Source organism: Magallana gigas, chromosome 5, assembly GCF_963853765.1.
Source record: "Magallana gigas chromosome 5, xbMagGiga1.1, whole genome shotgun sequence".
Classification (NCBI taxonomy): domain Eukaryota; kingdom Metazoa; phylum Mollusca; class Bivalvia; order Ostreida; family Ostreidae; genus Magallana; species Magallana gigas.
In genome coordinates, this window is record NC_088857.1 from 32,732,032 (window position 1) to 32,751,775 (window position 19,744).

Sequence of the window (19,744 nt, forward strand, 5' to 3'; positions counted from 1 at the left end):
CCTTTATTTTCTTTCAAAGCCACGGATTTTATTCGCAGTTGCTGCTTTTGATACACATTCTTCATTTAAATGAGAAAAAAAAACACCTTTATATACTCTGTATATGTAATAAAAATGATACTGTTTAACATATTTGTACCATGGCAAATGAAGTTAGAGGATTGTTTATGTACAATACTTTATTAAAAAAATAAATAAAATTGTACACTTTTTTAAAAACTGTTTCTGCAAACTTACGACAACTTCTGGAGTTTTAAACATAACATGCTGTTTACAGTTAAATTGAGGGTCATCATACAGTTTTAAGACATCTAATGAGTCATATTTACTGAAATTATTATCCATTGTAGTTTGATAAATACACCATTATTAGGTTATTTTTATTCAGAACCAGACAGGCATAAAAACATGGTTTTTTTTTTAATTTTTCATACAATGAGTGTTTATTTCAGCTATTTACAAAACATCAATCCATAATGAAACGCCACTAAAGCCTTTCTCTTTAGGTAAGAGATGGATGTAGCACAATTTCTTTCTGCATTTTTTGGCTGGAATCTGCAAGACCTCTAAGTTTCCGTCGCTGACTGAAACATATTTTGCCTTGTTTCTTTTCAATATGAGATTGTAATTCAAATACAGATCAACATCCCCAGCTCCTCCTTCAGTAAAAACACGAATAAATTTATTCTTAATTGTAAACTGTCCATCAAATGCTAACATTATTTTCTCGTTCTTCGTGGCCATTAAATTTTGAATATGTGTCTTCCCATACAATTTTCTGATATACATATCTAAATTGCAACCATTCAAACCAACAACCGAAAATGCTTCTCTAATGACATTTGTATCATGACCAAGATCATAGGCAGCTTTAAGAATCCCACAAACTGCGTCAGAGAAGTTGGATACTGGACCCCAGTAAAATCTATTGGCATGGGTATAAATTTGAAAAGTTACTTTCAGTCCGATATTCGGATTTTTCATTAAAATACAAGATACTTTATTGAAAATACCACTTGATAAATGAACTTCCATTCCGTCGTAATAGTCCTGTACATGAACGATAGATAACCCATCTGTTTGTTGGTTACAAATGTCGCGGATTCCTTCCTCATTGATTTTGTCAGTTTTGGCTCCTATATGAAAATCGTTTATGCCAGTCATATAAAATTCAAATGTCTCTCCAACCAGGTCGGAGAATGCCTCATTTATTGCCCCTGACTGATTCTCATATTCTAAATTGGAATAGGATTCTGTAAATACGTGGGCAAACTCGTGAGCAACTATATCATATGTTACCAATGGAAAGTTTTTCTCATCACCATCACCGAAAACTAAAGCTTTCCCATTATACATCGCGTTAAACTGTCTCTTCCCATAATGTACCCATATATCAATCGGAGGATTTCTTATTACTGAAACATGTGCCCACTGATCAAACATTTCGAAAACCCTCTGTGACATATAAAATGCGTCAGACATAGGAGAATAGCCACCGTTCACTTCGTCTTGAATGCTTTGGTTGCAAAGAAATCTAAATGGTTTCGATCTATTGGGCATCAGTGCCGATTTTAAATCGTATACACGAACTAGTTTGGATTTTAGAGAGCACACTGTTCCATTAAAATTACTTTCTACATTTAAAGGTGGATAGTTTTTTCCATAGATAATTTTTTCCGTTTTTAAATTTCCTCCAATTGCATTAATGAGAGAACTTTGGCGTAACCTTTGTACTCTTCGGAAAATCAAACCGGAATTTGCATTGATAAATATTCCAGGTCTGCGCATATCTTTGGGGGTAATTATGAGTAACGTTATATCATAGCAGAGAATCCCTGTGCCATTCCATGGAACAATAACAAGTGAAATCGAACTATCTATAACGTTGGAACCATCCTGTATCTTTTCGTTGGACAGAGCTAATGCCAATGCCTGGTGTTTACTCAGTAGAGGAACAACTGACGTAATATCTCGCTCTAAATCTTCGTACCATTCACCAGAAATCTGACCAGTCCAGGAACCTGTGTTTGAATCTATTTCTGTTGTAATGAAAGCATCATATACTGGAATCCCTTTGAATGTTTCACGATATCGAACTATTTTTGTTTTTTCTATAGAATCAGCCTTGTCAACGAGGATCAAGCCATTATTCTCATTCGCCAAAATATCGCTTACTTCACCTACTTTGCTATCATATGTCTTGATGTCCCTCCTTTTGTCTACATAGATGGAGTTTATTTGTCCCGGAAAACTCATCTCTCGATATCCATGAATCTGTACAATATGCCCTGAAACAAAATATCATGATATTAGATAAACACGTAACATAGTCCCTACTTGGTTGACGTTATCACTGATAATTTTTATTACACTTCGATTAAATTGACATTACAGTTATTGGGAATGACGGATGAATTGTAAAGACATTGTTAATATTAGCTCAAAATATCGGAATAATGTGGAGTTGCTTGTTAGTGTTTTTCTTTTCAAAATATTCCATGCTTATACAACTATTTGTTGTTTGTAAAGCCTTTACACAAAAATACAGGTTTTATCACTAGAAGATTTCTATGAGTAAAGAAAAAAGAGTGTTTTTTGCTAAATGAAGGTAACTAACAAAATACCTAATAGTATGATAAACATTGTTACTACGGTGAAATTCATAGAGGAACATGTATTTTTCTTCTTCCATATAATTATATAAATTTAGTTATACTGTCCGAAGAGCCCAAATGGCCAAAAGCACTAACAGTAAACAATTAGGACTGTCGCATTCTGTTTTAATCATATAAGTTTTTTTTCTTGCTGTACCAAGACTATAATAATTCTTAACGCCCAGCTCTTAATATTCTAAAACTCCAAATTATAAGTTTTAAAAAATATATTGAAAACAGTTTTTAATTCGTTGCCAATAGCACCTAGTGTTAAAATGCTCATCTGTTCATGCATAAAATGTAATCGAGTAAGTAACTCCTTGACCATGACCGTATTTGTTGAAAAGCGTGGAGCGCGTGTTCGAAATGTTTTTCTGATGAGTTTTTCAAAACCGTTTTGATTCGATCGGTTCCCTGCCTTTATCTGCTTTTAAAAACATAACAAAGTGAGAAATAAGCAGTGCATATCTGCCCAAGAACTTTCAAAATCAGTTGACTAGGTCTAAGCAGAGAGTGTGTATTTTGGAGGTATTAGTCCAATCCTTTGACCCAATTACAACCGTTATGCAGCGAATCTTTCTTTTTGGAAGATACATGTACATATAACTGTAAACAAACTGTTTTATGATTATTTGAGGATTAATTTGGCTACGAACTGAAATGTTCCCACACCTCTGAACGTCTACTAGCGGCCATTTTTGTTTTTACATGTTATGTAAATTTTGAACCGAACTGAAATTTGGAATTCCAAATTGGTGCACCGAATCGACAGGAATGAAGCGCGGTGCACCGCACAGCCCTAAGGGGTGCCATGTAGTTGAAATTTTCAAACACTTTTGTTTAGGCGTGCCATGTAGTGGTATTCATTTATGGATGAATTCGATGTCAACTTCTAGTTACATTGTAAAGGTCGATTAAGTATATTCAGAGTGGGGGTACATATATCAATAGTAAGCACTGACTTAAGGATAACTTGCTAATCGTAAAAGTTGTCAATCTACAATTCACTAAATTATTTGCCACATAGTTAGATGCCGTTTAAGACCACAGGGCTTCTTGATAATAATTTATCAGCATACTTATGTACATGTACACGTTTGAATTTTTCCAATTATATCATTTGTAATTATTGCATTTCAAAATAGTTTTTACATGTATCTAAACAACTTTGACATCATTAATAAGAGACTCTTTAAACATAAACCGTTGGCAAAGAAATGCTTATATACACGTGATTATAAAAAAAAGACACCTCTAGATCTGTAAAAGGTTTGTAAGAAATTTTTGTTTGCTTACAAAAAATATAATAATGAATTTTAGCAGAAAAAAGTTAACTTGCAATTTTCTGATGGTACACGTATGAGAGATGACAAGTCATTAACGGCTCCGAACAAATCCTTTACTCGGTCAAGCTAAGGACCCAGTTAGAGCAAAGTGTTTAGGTAAGCATGACAGTGTATTTGGCAATGATAGAACCCAGTGCTTAAAGGGGCATGCTGACATGGTCACGATTTTGGCCAAATTCTATTTTTCTGTGTTTATAAATTATTTAAAATGTTTGAGGGATGCATTTCTAGTGGTAAAAAAATTAGAGCGTCAGTCGTAGAATTATATGCAAGATACAGAGCTCACAAATCGTTGTAATAAAAACAGTGCTCGTTTTCTGTTTTTGTTTCCATATGTTCAATATCTATAATACTATATTAAAATAATAGACTCGAATTTTTGGGCTTTAATACCGAGAATCGGAAGAGTGCTGACTTTTGTTACTTTTGTTTTATATATTCTAAACATCGTTGGTACTTGAAGATTACCAACTATTTTTCAAGCTTCGCTAATTAATAATCAACGAAAATTCCGCTAAAAAAATCCGGAAATCATCGATCTGGATTTTTTTTTTTGATTTTACAATCTTGCGCATTACATTCTTGTAAAATCAGTTCTAAATAAAGGTTCTTTAGTTTATGTTTCCACAAAATCACATTTGCATGCATAAACTCAGAAACGATATAACCAATACGTGTAAATTTTCATTAAAAATTTATCATTTATATTCTGTTCATCAAAGGAAATACGGGAGATAACTCTATTAGTAACTCAGTGCATTTAATATGAAAAGTCCCGAGTGTTCCGAATGTCGACATGGTGTGTAAATTCGAAGCGAGTAAAACACGTTGGAGCAAAAATGTTGATTTCTTCATTAATATGAATTAAAATGAAAGATATTTACAGCCTCAAAATGGTTTGTTATGAATAATTTGACTGTTATTTTCAATGCAGCTTTATTAATTTTCTCCAAAACCGTTTCGGAGCGATTTTGCAATTTCTTGCTACATTACGGGTTTAATAGGAGGCCTGTCCCGACACACAGTTAAATTATTCTAACTAAGCAGAGTGTGGTGAAATTAATAGCAATATTGTAGGCATAAAGCTTGGTTATGTAGATGTCAACAATACGGTGTGTCGATGTATCTATTTCGTAAATGTCCGATATCATATGCAATGTTAACCCGTGCACGCACAGGTCAAAGTCTAGTACCAATAAAATATCCTTTTCAGACTGAATTGTCTATCTTTTTATTCACTTTCAGCATAAATAAACAGTTCCTAATGTTTGAACGCATTCATTTGAGGACTAAAATTGGAATGTTTTACTTCAACATTCAAAATGTAAACAAAAGCTTTGTTCATTACATAGCAAAGAATTGTAAGCTATGTAACTCGCTTATAACTCAACAAATGTCACTCAAATTTTGGTTGCATATTATAATTAAAAATGCATAACTCGTTACTGAAGCATTGTAAACATTAAAATTGGAAACATGATTTTTTACCCAAATCGTGACCATATCTCTTTAAAATGCTATTATGTTACGTCCATGACTTTTAAACACATAACACCGATTAAAGGAGAGACAAGGAAGCTTTATTATGAAACTGATTTTAAGGGATACACTTCCTTCTTGGTACACAGTTGTCAAAATATAGGAAACTATTCATCATTGGAAGGAGATGTAAAATAGAAAAAAAAGCCTCTTACTTAATTAAACAATTTCCGTTTCAATATCTCTTGTGTATTTTTCCAAACTTAAACATTACAGTCAGTAGAACAGTTCTATGACGGAGGTTTTGTTTTACCTTTTATATTTTTCACTTTTATTTATTTCGATTGTCACTTCACTGCGAGTGAATCTAATACTATTTCAAAATTTACAATTGTCCCTTTCCAATAATTACGCTCGAGAATGGATAATGAACTACTTCCGTTTAAAATCACGTGAAAGTATAACTGAGTCATATTCAAGTTGGGACAGTTTTCTTTTAAAGGAGTCTTAGAAAGTACACTTATATTGAGTCTTATTGACTATGCATCATTATAGTCATTTATCATTCTTATAAAAAATCTTATTAGCGCAAAAAATACTAAAGGACTATATTTAGTATGGTTTAATATCTGCCCCCAATTTTAAACAATTTTTAAATAGTATCGTAAACAAATAAAATCTTCATAAATTAGAGTACAGAGGATGCCTATCACTTTTATTTTCCTTTTAGACATTATTACTCATTTGTTTATCTATGACGTCACCTAAAGTGCAAATACTGCCATTTTTTCTTTATATTTTGCTTTTGTCTGCTCAAGTTCAATTTTAACGTATGTTTTTCTTCCTATAATCATACACATCATGCTAAAAATGGTACTTGAGGAAGCCTGCGCTCGATGTTGCCCAGTCGAAAAACCATCGGAAAACGCCCATATTATAATAAACAACTTTCATGACGTCATTTCTACATTATGACGTCACTGTGGTGATAACCTTTTACACACCTATGTTCAAAATGATTTCAATTATCTGCCACCTTATTTTTAAAGCTCTTCAAAAAATTTAATTTTGGGGGCGAAAAATGCATAATACCGCTTATAGTACAGCAATTGAACAAACGCTTAAAAATGACTTTTTGCATGACTATATTCTATTTTTTAATAAGAACATATTATTTTTTAACTAATTACGACGGAAATGCATGTTCAGACTTACATGCACCATTTAAATAGGAACCTATTATTTATTTGGACTGAAACGTATACGCTTTAGCTTACAAATATCAATGTAAAGATACCTTTACAATAATGAGGTATCCTTTAAATGAGGAGAATGTTAAATTGCTTCTTTCTTTTTTTACACACACCTTAGTTTTTATTTTCCGGAGATTTGTTGTTTAAACTACATACATACCTGAACAAAGGCAAAACCAAAATACAATGTTCATGATAATTATCCTTGATGAAATAAAACTTGTTGTTGCGGGAAAAAATCTTTAAAAGATTGCGACCGTATAATGGTTCTGGAAGATGTGCACTTTGCTATAATCTGAATTTAACATTGAAATAAATTGGGCTTGCTCTTGGCATATATTTATTGTTACAGACTTGTTTACAAATGCCATCTGGAATTTTAATAAAATGTCATTGTGATGACCCAAAGATCAATTGCACAGGAATTACGACATAATTCTGGTTTAAATTATTGTAAATGAGAATCCATTATTTATAATTGTGTATGCAATATCACTTATATGTCAATGTTCACCAATTTGTACCTATCATGTCGACATACAATCGTTGAACACGTAATTGAAAACCTTGCTCAAATTTATTCGGCCATTTCGTTAATTATATAACAATTCATCGACTAAAAAGTTGAGCATTTCAAAATTTCTGAACTAAACCAAATGTACTTTTCACATAATGTTAAACTGTTGAGAAAATTGACAACTCACTACGTGCTGTGGTTTTGTCTTAGTTTTATGTTGAGGGGGTACGTTAAAATTTACGATGTGTCCTTTGAAAGTATAATCATAATGGATGTATAACCAGCAATCATTTGTTTTAGTTGAGAAAACTGTATATTATACTATTTTGATTTAAATTCATTCAATGCCATTATTTCCTAACAATTTATAAACCTCATATTGTAAACAGCACGAATTGGTTCCGTATTGCCCTATTACATTTGACGCACAAGTAATCACTTGTATTAAGCGGTATTAGTTATTGTCAATTTAATATAATTTAGACTGAACTTTGACTTAACTTTTAACTTTTTTGGAATTAAACCGGTAAGAGAGCAAGTCCTACTGTATGTACATGATACTTTGTCAATTTCCAGTTGAGGAACAATGTATTTTGTGTGCTTTATCGTTATTTACTGTTCAGGTTAGTATTAAAATTGCTATGTGTAGCAAATATAAAACTTTCTTGTGTAGAAAATACCCAAAATTATTAACTCTTATATATATGTTTAAAAAAATTGCATTTTTAAAAAAAAAAAAATTAATGTAAGGAGTACATTGTATCATTCAAAAAAGTTGAGTGGTATATTTATTTGCATGACAATTAACTTTGTTTGCAGTTCTCAGTGAATGATACAGAAAACTGAATGTAGTTGAGAAAATGAATCGCATACAAAATGAAAGGAAGAGAGAGATATCGAAGACAGACCACTTTTCGACTATTTTTACAACTCAAAACAACGGTTTGCACATTTTGGATAAAGGAGACTCCGCACAAAAAACAAAAGTCATAAAATATCAAGAAATATTTAAAAGTCTACCAATTTACAATGCCTTTGTTACGGACGAATTTGATTCAAACACAGGTGCTTGGACTGGACAAATGTCTGGCGATTGGTACGAAGAATTAGAACAGGATATAACATCAGTAGTTCCATCACTAAGTAAGCAACAGGCATTGTCTATTGCCATGTCAAAAGCAAATATAAAAGACCCATCTGTAGTCAAGGACCGTAAAATAAAACTGATTATTGTTCCATTGAATGAAACTGGGATTCTCTGTTATGACGTGACTTTGCTAATCGTTACACCAAATAAACCTATGAAAAGACCGGGGATGTTTATTGATGCAAATTCTGGTCAAGTTATTCAAACTATGGTGCGGTTACGTCAAAGTAAGCTAATAAACGCAGCTGTTGGAGGAAATAAGAAAACTAAGAAAATTGAATATGGCAATGACTTCCCTCTCTTGAAATATTCTTATGATGAAATGGGTGAAAAGTGTGCGTTCAAGTCTAAATATGTCGAGGTGTATAACCTACAGAATGCAACTGAACTTTCCGAAGGAGCAACACCTTACGAATTCGTATGCTCTAAAGGAGTAAATGATGAAGTTAATGGTGGATTTTCCCCAATGTCTGATGCGTTCTTTATGGGCCATCGTATGTTTGACATGTATAAATCATAGGCACACACTGCTTTGATTTCTGGTCCACCTTTGAAGATATGGGTTCATTACGGCAATTTGGAGTTGGAGGCATCGTACAATGGATTGAGTATGGTGTTTGGTGATGGAAGTGTGAAACATTTCTATCCTTTAGTGACCTATGATGTTTTTGCACACGAAGCTGCACATGCTTTTACAGAACATCATTCATATTTAGAATATGAGAATCAGTCGGGTGCAATCGACGAGGCATACTCTGATCTTGTCGGGGAAACGTTCGAATATTTTATCACAGGAACATTTGATTTTCATATTGGTGAACAGTCGGACAAGTTAGATAACGAGGCTTTCCGTGACATGTGTGACCAAAACAAAGATGGAAAGTCTATTGTCCATATAAAAGACTACTACGACGGTATAGAGGTTCATTTAGCGAGTGGTATCCTAAACAAAGTGTCTTGTATATTGATCAGAGAACCAAGTTTTGGAATCAAAAAAGTTTTCCAAACATTTACGCATGCCAACAGGTTTTATTGGAAACCGGACACCAACTTCTCAGTGGCAGCCTGTGAAATTCTAAAAGCTACCTATGACCTAGGTTACGACCAAGCCAAAGTTCGTGAAGCGTCTATGGTTGTTGGTATTTCGGCATGCAAGCTAGACGAATATATTCGAAAAATATACGGAAACACCCACATCAGTGATTTGAATGCAAAAGAAAATGAAAGTATAATTTTTGGTGTTACGAGTTTTACTGGTCAATTTATACGAATTTTTACTGACGACGGAACAGGTGATGTAGATATATACGGCAATAACGAAATAAATTTTGATATCGCCTCTTCAACGTATAGTTCCACAAATAAAGGTAACATGGAGATTTTACAAATTCGAACAAAAGATTGCTGGAAATATCATTGCTACATCCATCTTCTGCCAAAAATGAATGGTTTTAATAAAGTCACCTTTCAGGTTGAAATGATCTGATGTACCTTAAGAAACATGTTTGTTGTCTTTTATATTGTGACAGTCATAGTAGTTATGACTGTGACAGTAGCAGTAATTACATATGTAATTAGAAAACATTTAATGATCCACATGTACATATAGCCAGTGATTTGCTCATAATTGAACGGAAAATCAATAACGCAAAATGGAATATGTTATTTGGCATACAAATTGCCATTAGAGACTGATATACTAAACAAAAACTTGTTACGGTTACCTCATCTTGTTTACATAAGACTCTAGCTGACTTAGCAATATTATATCATCTGTAAATTTCTTATCTTCATGTATATTGTTCTTTAAATAAATCTTTGAAAATCTGTTTGTTATTTTTTCACACAAAAGTTAAAAATTCACAATAGGTTGTGCATGATCTGCTGTAAATTAACAATATTCGAGTTACATGTATAGTGTGTTACTTGATTTAGATGAGCATTACATATCTTGTAGAAGTCTTTCCAATAGTTATTTTGTTTATACTATTTTTTTTTTGGTTTAATATATGTAATAGCAATATCAGTAGGATACCAAACGAAAGTGCTATAGTCCAGATGGAAGTTACGGCCCTTTTGCCATGTGAACAACTAGTAAATTTGTGAAACTTCCGTTAACTTCGATTCCACGTTTAGTTGCCCCGCCTTTGTTTCAATTCATTTATCGTTCACTACCATAGACTGCCCAATTTCTTTTTTTATTTGCATTAAGTATATATTTACGTTTGAAAAAGGCAACCATTCAAAAGTATTAAAATAACCGAGTTTTCAATGTTTACAATAATGCAACTGTCAAACGATAAGCGCGTGTGGTATTCATAAGACGTCATTATAAAGTTCAAATGCGCAGAATTAAACGTATTTGCTATTCGATGGTCAATTTAATTGGAAGCATATTTTGCAAATGTAAATAATGTCCAAAAAAACTGAAACGACTCAAAACGGCTTATTGTATAGATAATAGAGTTAGCAAAGCCGTTCTTTAAAAAATAACAGGAAGTGTATTAGAAAACGGAGATATTTTTTAGTCCAATTAGCAGACGATAATTTTACATAGAGATATCAGCTAGATAGAGAAAAATGACTTGTTAGACCTAGGACGAACTTGAACTGCAAGTTGATTTTGTTGCATACTAGAATAGATGATTGGCAATTTGAATGTGTTTGGTTCCTCATTCACCCTCCAAACCATAAATAAATTCGGGGATGTATGAAAATGAGGTATGCATGCGCGGATCTGAATTAAAGAGAGAATGGGAGTTGGACAAATTTAAATTTGTAAAACTAACAGAGTACATGTATTACTGAAATTACCGAAAACAGGCTTCGGACACCCTCTGGGAAACAAAAGTATCCTCTTACCCATGAACTTTTTTTCTCTTTGCATATTAATGAAACGTCAGGCATGTTAGATAGTGCCCTTATTGAACCAACGATATTCAAGAACTAGAGTTACTTTTTTTTTGCGTTTGTTTGATTTTAAAGGGGCATGGTCACGATTTTGGTCAAATTCCATTTTTCTGTTTTTCGTATTTACAATGCTTTAGAAATGCATTTCTAGTTATCATATGGAATTTAAGAGTCATTCGTGGAGTTATAAGCAAGATACAGGGCTCACAATTCTTTGTCATGTAAACAAGGCTCGTGCCCTGTTTTTGTTTACATAAGTCAAAAATACCACTAAAAATCTTTTTAAAGCTGATTTGTCTATCTTTGTATCTATTTTAAGCATAAATAAAAGTTTTTAACGTTAAACACATTCATTTTAGACCCAAAACTGGAATTTTCACTTCAACATTCAAAATGTAAACAAACGCTTTGTTTACATAGCAAAGAATTTCTAACTCTGTAACTTGCTTATAACTCAACAAATGACAACTTTCGGTCGCTTATTAAAAATGCCTTCCTAAAGCATTGTTTTTATTAAAAATCGGAATTTTTTTTTTTTTGCCCAAAATCGTGACCATGCCCCTTTAAATGGCCAAAAGCGTCAAGTATTTTTGCCAATTATTATGAAAGTAATTATTTCATCTCTGTAAAGACTCCTAATCAAACGCTAGGAATTAATATATGCATTAAATTGCGAGAAGCACATCTTGCGGATTTTAAAACTTTTAAAACCTCGTTTTTATTTTTCGGATAGATGTAAACTATTAGGCATTATAACAAAAATTCGACGTTCGCGATTTTATATTCTTGCGATTAGTCTCAAAATCGCTTAATTAAGTACATGTAAAATAAGGAATCTACAGTATTCTTTTTCAAGTAGTTATATCTTACAGCCTATAATAACTAATCCACACATAGTGTTATCAACAATGATCATAAAATTCTGTTATTTTTCAACTAGGTGTGGCCTTTACAAACTGTTTACTTACTACTATATTTAAATATGTCCGAACTATTGACATCAAAAGGTGCAAAATGTTTAGAAAGTTACTGCAATCCAAATACTCAATCCCAAATATACAATTCAAAAAAAAATGCAGCGTTTAAACGGAGTTGCGATATCAAAATGGTGACTACATATAATATAATATAATATAATATATGAATATATTAATGACCAGAATTCTATGCTCATATGGCCAACATTACTTCCATGTAGGCCCCGATGCGATTCCGATCTGAAGGCAACAAGACGATTTGTTACAGTATTAAATAACACCGAACACAAATATGAAGAGAAAAAGTTTTTATAACGTAATTAAATAACGTTTTTGTTTCGTGTACCTACAAGTAGTTTTAGAAATAACCCCGTTTTAACGCCAATATACAACTAGTATACATACACCTTGATACACCTTAATATTACATGTACATGTACATTATTAAGACTAGTACAAAACAGACTGAGGTAAAACATTTGTAAAGCATTATTTACTCTATCTATTTTACAGTCCTATTCCAAAATATACCGGTTGTTACATTACGTTTTTGAAAATGTGTACATCTTTATAAAAAATAATCTGCACACAGGTAAATCATATGAAGAAAAAAAATCAGCTTTGCATACGAGCTCGTACATTGAAAAATAAGTACGGTCATGCATGTATCAGACTTTAGAATAATTATCATAATTTCTTCAATTGTTTTACATAAAACAAACATTTTGACAAAAGTCTTTATTTTTTCACTATAATTTATTATTATTATTTTGGGGGGACTTTGAAATTTATATCGACCCCGATCGAAATGTCCCGCATTTTTTTCAGGTTGGCACTGCTATTTTTAACAAAAACACGTAGTGCAAAATAACGATTTCAAATTACTTTTAAAAAATTTTCTCAGTTCAGGTACATGTAACGTCTTTTCTGTCTTTTTTAATCTATTTAGCATATGTTTTACTGTTGGGAATCTTTGCTCACATGATTTTACCGTTGTGAGTTTCCTATTTTTAGTTACAGCTACAACACTTTAGATGTAACTTTTACATCAGATATGCAATTGAATGATATACGATTGAAAGGGATTTGTTCTGTAAAGTTAGACATTATAATTAGACAAGTAAGTTGACATGTTCATACATATTTTGTAGTAGAAAAAAGTACTTTGAGGTGATATGCTTAGCCATGATTCACCTGTCAAACACCTGTGAAAAAAAGGTCCAATTTATAATTTTGATAATAAGTATTACTTACAGTGGGTTCTTTTAATTAGTAAAAATAGATTATATTTCATAAAATAATCTGATGAATGGACAATTAATCATGTATGAAATATAAGAATCTCCTTCACTATTTCTCTTGTTTTATAAATAGCATTTCATAGTCAGCGTAGAGATTAAATAAGATTTATGTTACATTTGATTTATGAAAGGTTCGGTGCACAAGAACATTTTTTACCATCAATTGTAATTCTATCAAAATTTCCATTGTTTAATTCCGTTATTGATGTTCAATTATTCTGATATCTGTTCTTGACTTTCTTTAAAATTCATCTCCAGGTTATTAAACGGGCGTTTTATTTAATTTGACCATTTGTTATCTCAGTATTTCATTAAGTATTATCTACGGTACTCTACGCTGCAATGTACTCTTCGTGTAAACACTTATGTATGAAACAGATAGTGGGTATATTTATAATATAATAATCCATTTCTTTCATGTTCTATTAATTTTGCGATCAAAAAAAAAAACTGAATACTGTGGTTTCATTAATTTTCGTGGGTATCAATTTTCGTGGATTTTCTGAAAACCACAGTTTCAAGGATTCGTAATTTCGTGGCCAATGATCCATACAATACAAATTGATAGTTGAAATTGAACTTCAATGAACATTTAATTTTGTGGATCAACTTAACAACGAAATCCACGAAAATTGGTATTCAACGAATATTGATGAAACCACAGTAAACCTTTTTGAAATGAAAAAAAGGTAAGCAAGTTCACATTCCAAATGCTGTCTCATTACGCATAATGAATAAGCGTACACACAAAATATCCAAAATAGTAAATAGAGAGCATAACAAAAAACAATAATAACATCAAAACTTCTACCAAAATATGCACATCTTTACTTTTGTTTTTAACAGCAACAACTGTTAAAACATACTAAATTCAATAGTGCCATAGTTCGCGGAAAATAATGAATTTCCTTGTTATTTGCACATTTGTCCTATTTCCGTACCACTTTTCTGTGGAGTTGCGCTAGCAAACTGTCATTTAAATTAAAATTAAACAAAAAAAAGCAGGGCTGACTGACGGCCGATTGGAAAAAAGTCAACAAATACCTCCCACAACAAGTTTCCTGGAATATAATATTAAGCAAATATCAAATATCTACTATTAGGCACCCTTTTATCTTTTTCTTTTTTTCCTTTCTTTGAATTTTATTAAGAGACTCAATTCTTTTGTTTTAACTCTAAAAACGGAGCTCTTTATTTTTCATATCCACATGTGTACATATTCTTGCAGGTTTTCAATTAGGAGTTCACCTAGCCCGATATTGATTTTGTAGATTTAGCTTTTCATACAATTTTGATTGTCAGTCACACGAATTAATTGGTTATTTGCTCTCTTCTTGTGTTTCCTCTTTGCTTTCCATCACCTGTTTTTATTACAACTAGAATTTTAAACGTTTAAACAATATCAATAGATGTATATAAATTTCATGGTGTTTTCAAAATAAAATAAAAACTATAAGTTTTCTAATATTTCACTTGCACAAATGTCATAACTCAGCTTACGAGGGCAGAAAAGGCATGAACATTTATAGATTATATTAATCTCCTTTGGAAGTAGTTAAAATCTAAAGTAGATCTCTTTACTCATAATAGTTTATAATCTTTAAAAATATAAAGTAGATCTGATGAGTAATTTTTGACCACCCGGAATTCATAACAATATTCAAGTGATATTTTCTTATTCACTGTCAATTTTTTTTGGGTAAAATTAGTTTTACTTCTCTCTAACATCTGCTATTGAATTAAAGAAAGTGAATGCGCCTCTTCTCAACATATTTTTTTTCTCCATTTTTTGTCGAAAGAAATTTGTGAAGATCTGATGTATTTGAGAAGGGCTTTATTTGCAATGTAATTAGAATTTCGTCGATGTCAAGAGAAATATGTCTGTGTCGGAATATCTTCCCTTTTTCTGAGCGGCTACAAGATTCTGGTCACATGATATCGAAGGACAAGGGTACAGCGCCAGCTTCTAAATGGTAACCACAGAATAAAGCTCGGCCGTTCTGTCAACTGAAATATGAATAAAAGAATAATAATTATAAAATATAGATGCCGTTCAGTCTCATTTACAGACCTTTCAGTCGACTGCATATTAAAGCTTTATCCTGCAAAGTTTGAATAATATTTATTTAGTTTTGTATGTCACACCAAGTACCTCTTTTTTCAATAATGAGAGTTTAGACGTTTTGTAATGGCTTAAAAGATGCATTTACACGCCATTTCAAATATAGATCTATATATGTAGGGATTGCATTTTACCCGTTGTATTCAAAACTTTCAAAAAGAATTATGCATATTTAGGAAAAAATTCCTATTAGACAATCTTTACAAATTTAAAGCTGTTTTCAGCTACTCGACGTGCATTTGATAGACGACAAATAATTACGTGATCAAATCTTTTAATCATGCTATGAAATTTCAATGCTTGGTGTCCATTATTAATAAAATCAATAATATTCCAAAACGTCATCAATTATTGCTCTGACCATGGTTTCACAAAGTTGATCTTCCATTGGTTAATATAGAAACTTATTTCCCTGCATTCAATGTGTATTTATGCTATTAATTTCAACGTATTTGTTTTAAGTCTGATTTATTGAATCTTTGGAACTTTGAACTTCATAGTTATGAATTGCACTGATGGATTGTCAACTTTCTTGCATTTTCTCTCAAATTCAAGCTGTCGCAATAGTGATTTTTATGATTTTAAAACGTTTTTAAATTAAAATTGTGATTTTGCACAAATGCGTATTAAGACCTTTGTAAAACGACACAGCAACATAGTTAAATTAATATTGAAATTATATTTTTTTAATTTTAATTGGAATTCTTGAATTCGTTAAATGTACAATACAAATGGATCAACTATAATTGCGAAGCATTAAATAATGAAAAATACAGCTTAAAATTTAATGTTTGAACAAATGTCCTTGAATTTTTTTTAAATGCATATTTTGACCATTTTTTGGTCTAGAATATACTTTCTTGCGTCAAAAAGGTGCGGCTACCATTTTTAAAAGCGTGAGGTTTAGTGGCCGCTTTTGACATATCTAATTATCAAAGGCCGCCGCAAATCCATTGTTCTAATGTTATTTATGTCGTCTGTCCTGATCTAGTCGACTGTGTCATGGTATTAATTAGCTCGGAGAGAACAGGGGATTAACAAGAAGCTATTTTCTTCCAGATAAAACAAACTAGGTATTCTTTGAAACTCCTGACCTCATTCATTACAAAGTATAGAAGCAAAACAAAAATGTACTATGTAATTATTAGTATTATATAACATATATTTTTTAAAACTACCTTTGAAATAAAACATTAAAGGATAGAATAGGGTGCAAGGAAATGATTTATTAAAATCAGTAACATATAAGTTATAATGGTTGATTTTTATAAATCAATTTCAAAAGAATTAATGCTTTATTTTCTATTTAAAGACAATTATTACGTAACGTGATTCCAAGTAACTGTTATATTGAGGACTGAGCATTAGATCATGACTGTGTGAAATGATGATTTAAATAAGCGTGTTAAAATGCGTCTGCCTTAAAAAAAAGATAATGTAAGTAAATGTAGTAATTACCAATGACGAAAAAGTATCAAAGATAAAATTAATCAATTAAAACATACACACCTAAATGACATAATGACATTGTACGTTTAAAAAAAAAACAAATAGAATGAAAAATATTACTAAAGAGAAATCTTGCATAAGGATAACAATATCCTGTTTAAGATATATGACATTGTTTCTTGACACCCAAAATGGAACGCAATTCATGTCACCAGTGTCAATGGTGATTTTTTTTTAACCGGTTTCAAGTGAAAAATCCGGTTATTGAAATGAACCATGCCCCCCCCCCCATCCCCCATCTTCGCTAGCCAAGGGTTGCTCCCCATAAACCCTAGGCGGATTTCATTACGAAAACTCGGTGATGTGGTGGCGCTATCTAGCGAGCAAATTGAGTTGCGCCCCTTGCATATTTACATTTTAATTGAATTAAACAACGGCTTGTGTACACACAACGGCATTAATACAAATTGAAAACATGTTGACTACCGAATATCGGAACATAAATAACGATGTTATTAAATACGAATTAAGTTGTAACCTAGGAAACGCATGGAATGTTTTATTCATAGTGTTTTGTAAGGACCTGTACCGGGAGTGAAAAAGTCGCCGTTATATATGGAAGCTTTCATGCCATAAAACCAGGTATCGAAATTAAATAAAACACAGCTCATTGAACCCTTAAACGCAATAACCATAAGCAGGAACGTATATACTAACGGGATAGGCAACTTTTACATTCGCCATGTTTACTTCCCATGCTGTTCACGCGAGCCTTGACAAGTTTGTAGAACTATGTTCATTTCCAGTAAAACATACACGTCAGGTTTTTAAAGTGATCTAGCTAGTTAGATCATCGTTGGGGAGGCACTGTACTCGATAACTTGTGTCTCAACTTGTTAAAAGCACCGAATGTTTTCCCAAAGATCACACTTGTGTTTTCTTTTAAAGTTTATATTTACCAGCACTGCGATTGGATCAGCTACTCGCAGCTGCAGCCAATCATAAAACGGAGCTTGTTACCGAATTTTCGTAATGAAATCCGCAAAGGGTTACGGGGAGCGAAGTGGACCGAAAACCCTTGGCTAGCAAAGATGCCCCCCCCCCCCCGCCCCAAGTTATATCTTATCTGGCCAATTGTTTTTTGAGAGAAGATTTTTGTAAAATATCAAAAGAATTTCAATAATTGTTGTTTTAATTTATCTCCCCTCTAAAGGGGAACTTGCCCTTCATTTCAACACATTTTAAAGCCGTTAAACCAAGGATGCTTTGTTCTTATTGTAATTGAAATCGGCTCTCTAGTTCTGAAGATAAAAATGTGAAAAAGTTTACACTAACAAAGACGAAGACAGACACCGGACAAATTTTGATTAAGAAAGCTAGAAAAATTTGAACAAATGGAATGATGAAAAATGTCAAATTCATCTTTGTTAATACCTTATGGATTAAAGACACTCATTGTCATGACTAACATGTCAGAAGATCCATTTAATCACATGACAAAAGCTAAAACCTTACATTGACTATTGTAAGTGCAAATTAATCAACATTAATGGGGAGAGCGATCAATAATTAATAAGACCATTTATCGTTAGCAACGTATCATATTTTTTTTCTTTACATGAGGTTAATTATGAATTAAAACAATGTGGTTCTTATTTATGATGGCCATAAAAACACGTTCAGTAGAACATACGCGTAGCAAATTGAGGTCAGTCGACAATCACAAGGTTTGAGATGACATGAGTACAATGAATGTTTTTTACAGTAAGCACAAATGCAACCTGACAATAGTTGTTTACCCCTTTAAATAATTTTACACGACTCTTTATGTTTTCTTTGACTAATTAACATTGGATAAATAAATATATATTTATAAGAATAAAAAGATTTTGAAATTCAGCAAAACTTTTCAAGTATTTCAAAATATGTTATGTACAAATGTAATTAATTAAAGTAGGCTTTAGAATTAAATCTGAAAATAAAGCGATAACATGACTATTCGTTAGATCTTTTATTTGATATTCACGTGATACATGACATTTCAGCAAATTTTATGTTTATCAATTGTGATTGTACACATATTCGCTGATAAGCTGCAAAGCTTAAAGTATGAGGAATTAAATAAGGTCCTATTATAAGAATGAATTTCGAAGCTATAAAAATCGTTGAGTAGATAAATACAAATTTTAGAATCACCTCAGAAAGAGTCTTTAATATCTTAATTGAGTGATACGAGAACTTGGATATTAAAGGATACTTTCTCTAATTTGTTCGGTTTATTATAGAAGTACATGTAACCACCGTACAACTCACGCTTTCTGAATGAGTTTTTAAAATGAATGTTATCAATTATTGTTACGTCGCTCACCTATCGTTCCAGGGCATTCAAAATTTCTATTATATTGAATTTACTTTGGTGTTAACTTGCTTCAGTGAATGAACTATACATATCAAATATTTGCAACACAGTTCATATACTGCTAGCAATAATATAAAAGTTGTATAAAAGTGTTCTTTATGAAAGCGCGATTACCTTCTTGATAATTAAAAACTGATAAATGTAAACAATCTTTGTACGCAATGACAAAG

At 32.0% G+C, this 19,744-nt stretch overlaps 3 protein-coding genes across 3 annotated transcripts; 2 read left to right on the top strand and 1 right to left on the bottom strand.

Moving 5' to 3' along the window:
• Positions 1-19: 19 nt before the first annotated feature.
• LOC105326990 (elastase) lies at positions 20-7,031 on the bottom strand. The gene is made up of 2 exons (XM_020066692.3): positions 6,893-7,031; positions 20-2,288 (listed from the first exon to the last, which is right to left on the bottom strand). The coding sequence occupies exons 1-2, from the start codon at positions 6,924-6,926 to the stop codon at positions 457-459; spliced, it is 1,866 nt and encodes a 621-aa protein (XP_019922251.2). The 5' UTR covers positions 6,927-7,031; the 3' UTR covers positions 20-456.
• A 723-nt stretch (positions 7,032-7,754) lies between these two features.
• On the top strand, positions 7,755-8,916 carry LOC105326993 (virulence metalloprotease-like). Its single transcript, XM_011427253.4, has 2 exons — positions 7,755-7,872; positions 8,069-8,916. The coding sequence occupies exon 2, from the start codon at positions 8,110-8,112 to the stop codon at positions 8,914-8,916; it is 807 nt and encodes a 268-aa protein (XP_011425555.4). The 5' UTR covers positions 7,755-7,872; positions 8,069-8,109.
• Positions 8,917-9,006: 90 nt separating this feature from the next.
• Positions 9,007-10,183, top strand: LOC136275795 (neutral protease-like). Its single transcript, XM_066085787.1, has one exon. It carries the CDS (start codon positions 9,007-9,009, stop codon positions 9,880-9,882), a length of 876 nt encoding a protein of 291 aa, XP_065941859.1. The 3' UTR covers positions 9,883-10,183.
• The last annotated feature ends 9,561 nt before the right edge of the window (positions 10,184-19,744 follow it).

Bases quoted from the DNA above. Each gene is read 5' to 3' on its own strand.
- LOC105326993 (XM_011427253.4), top strand. From the start codon at position 8,110: ATGAATCGCATACAAAATGAAAGGAAGAGAGAGATATCGAAGACAGAC.
- LOC105326990 (XM_020066692.3), bottom strand. From the start codon at position 6,926: ATGAACATTGTATTTTGGTTTTGCCTTTGTTCAG. The intron at 2,289-6,892 runs GTATGTATGTAG...ATTTTGTTTCAG, and splicing joins TTGGTTTTGCCTTTGTTCAG to GGCATATTGTACAGATTCAT.
- LOC136275795 (XM_066085787.1), top strand. From the start codon at position 9,007: ATGGTGTTTGGTGATGGAAGTGTGAAACATTTCTATCCTTTAGTGACC.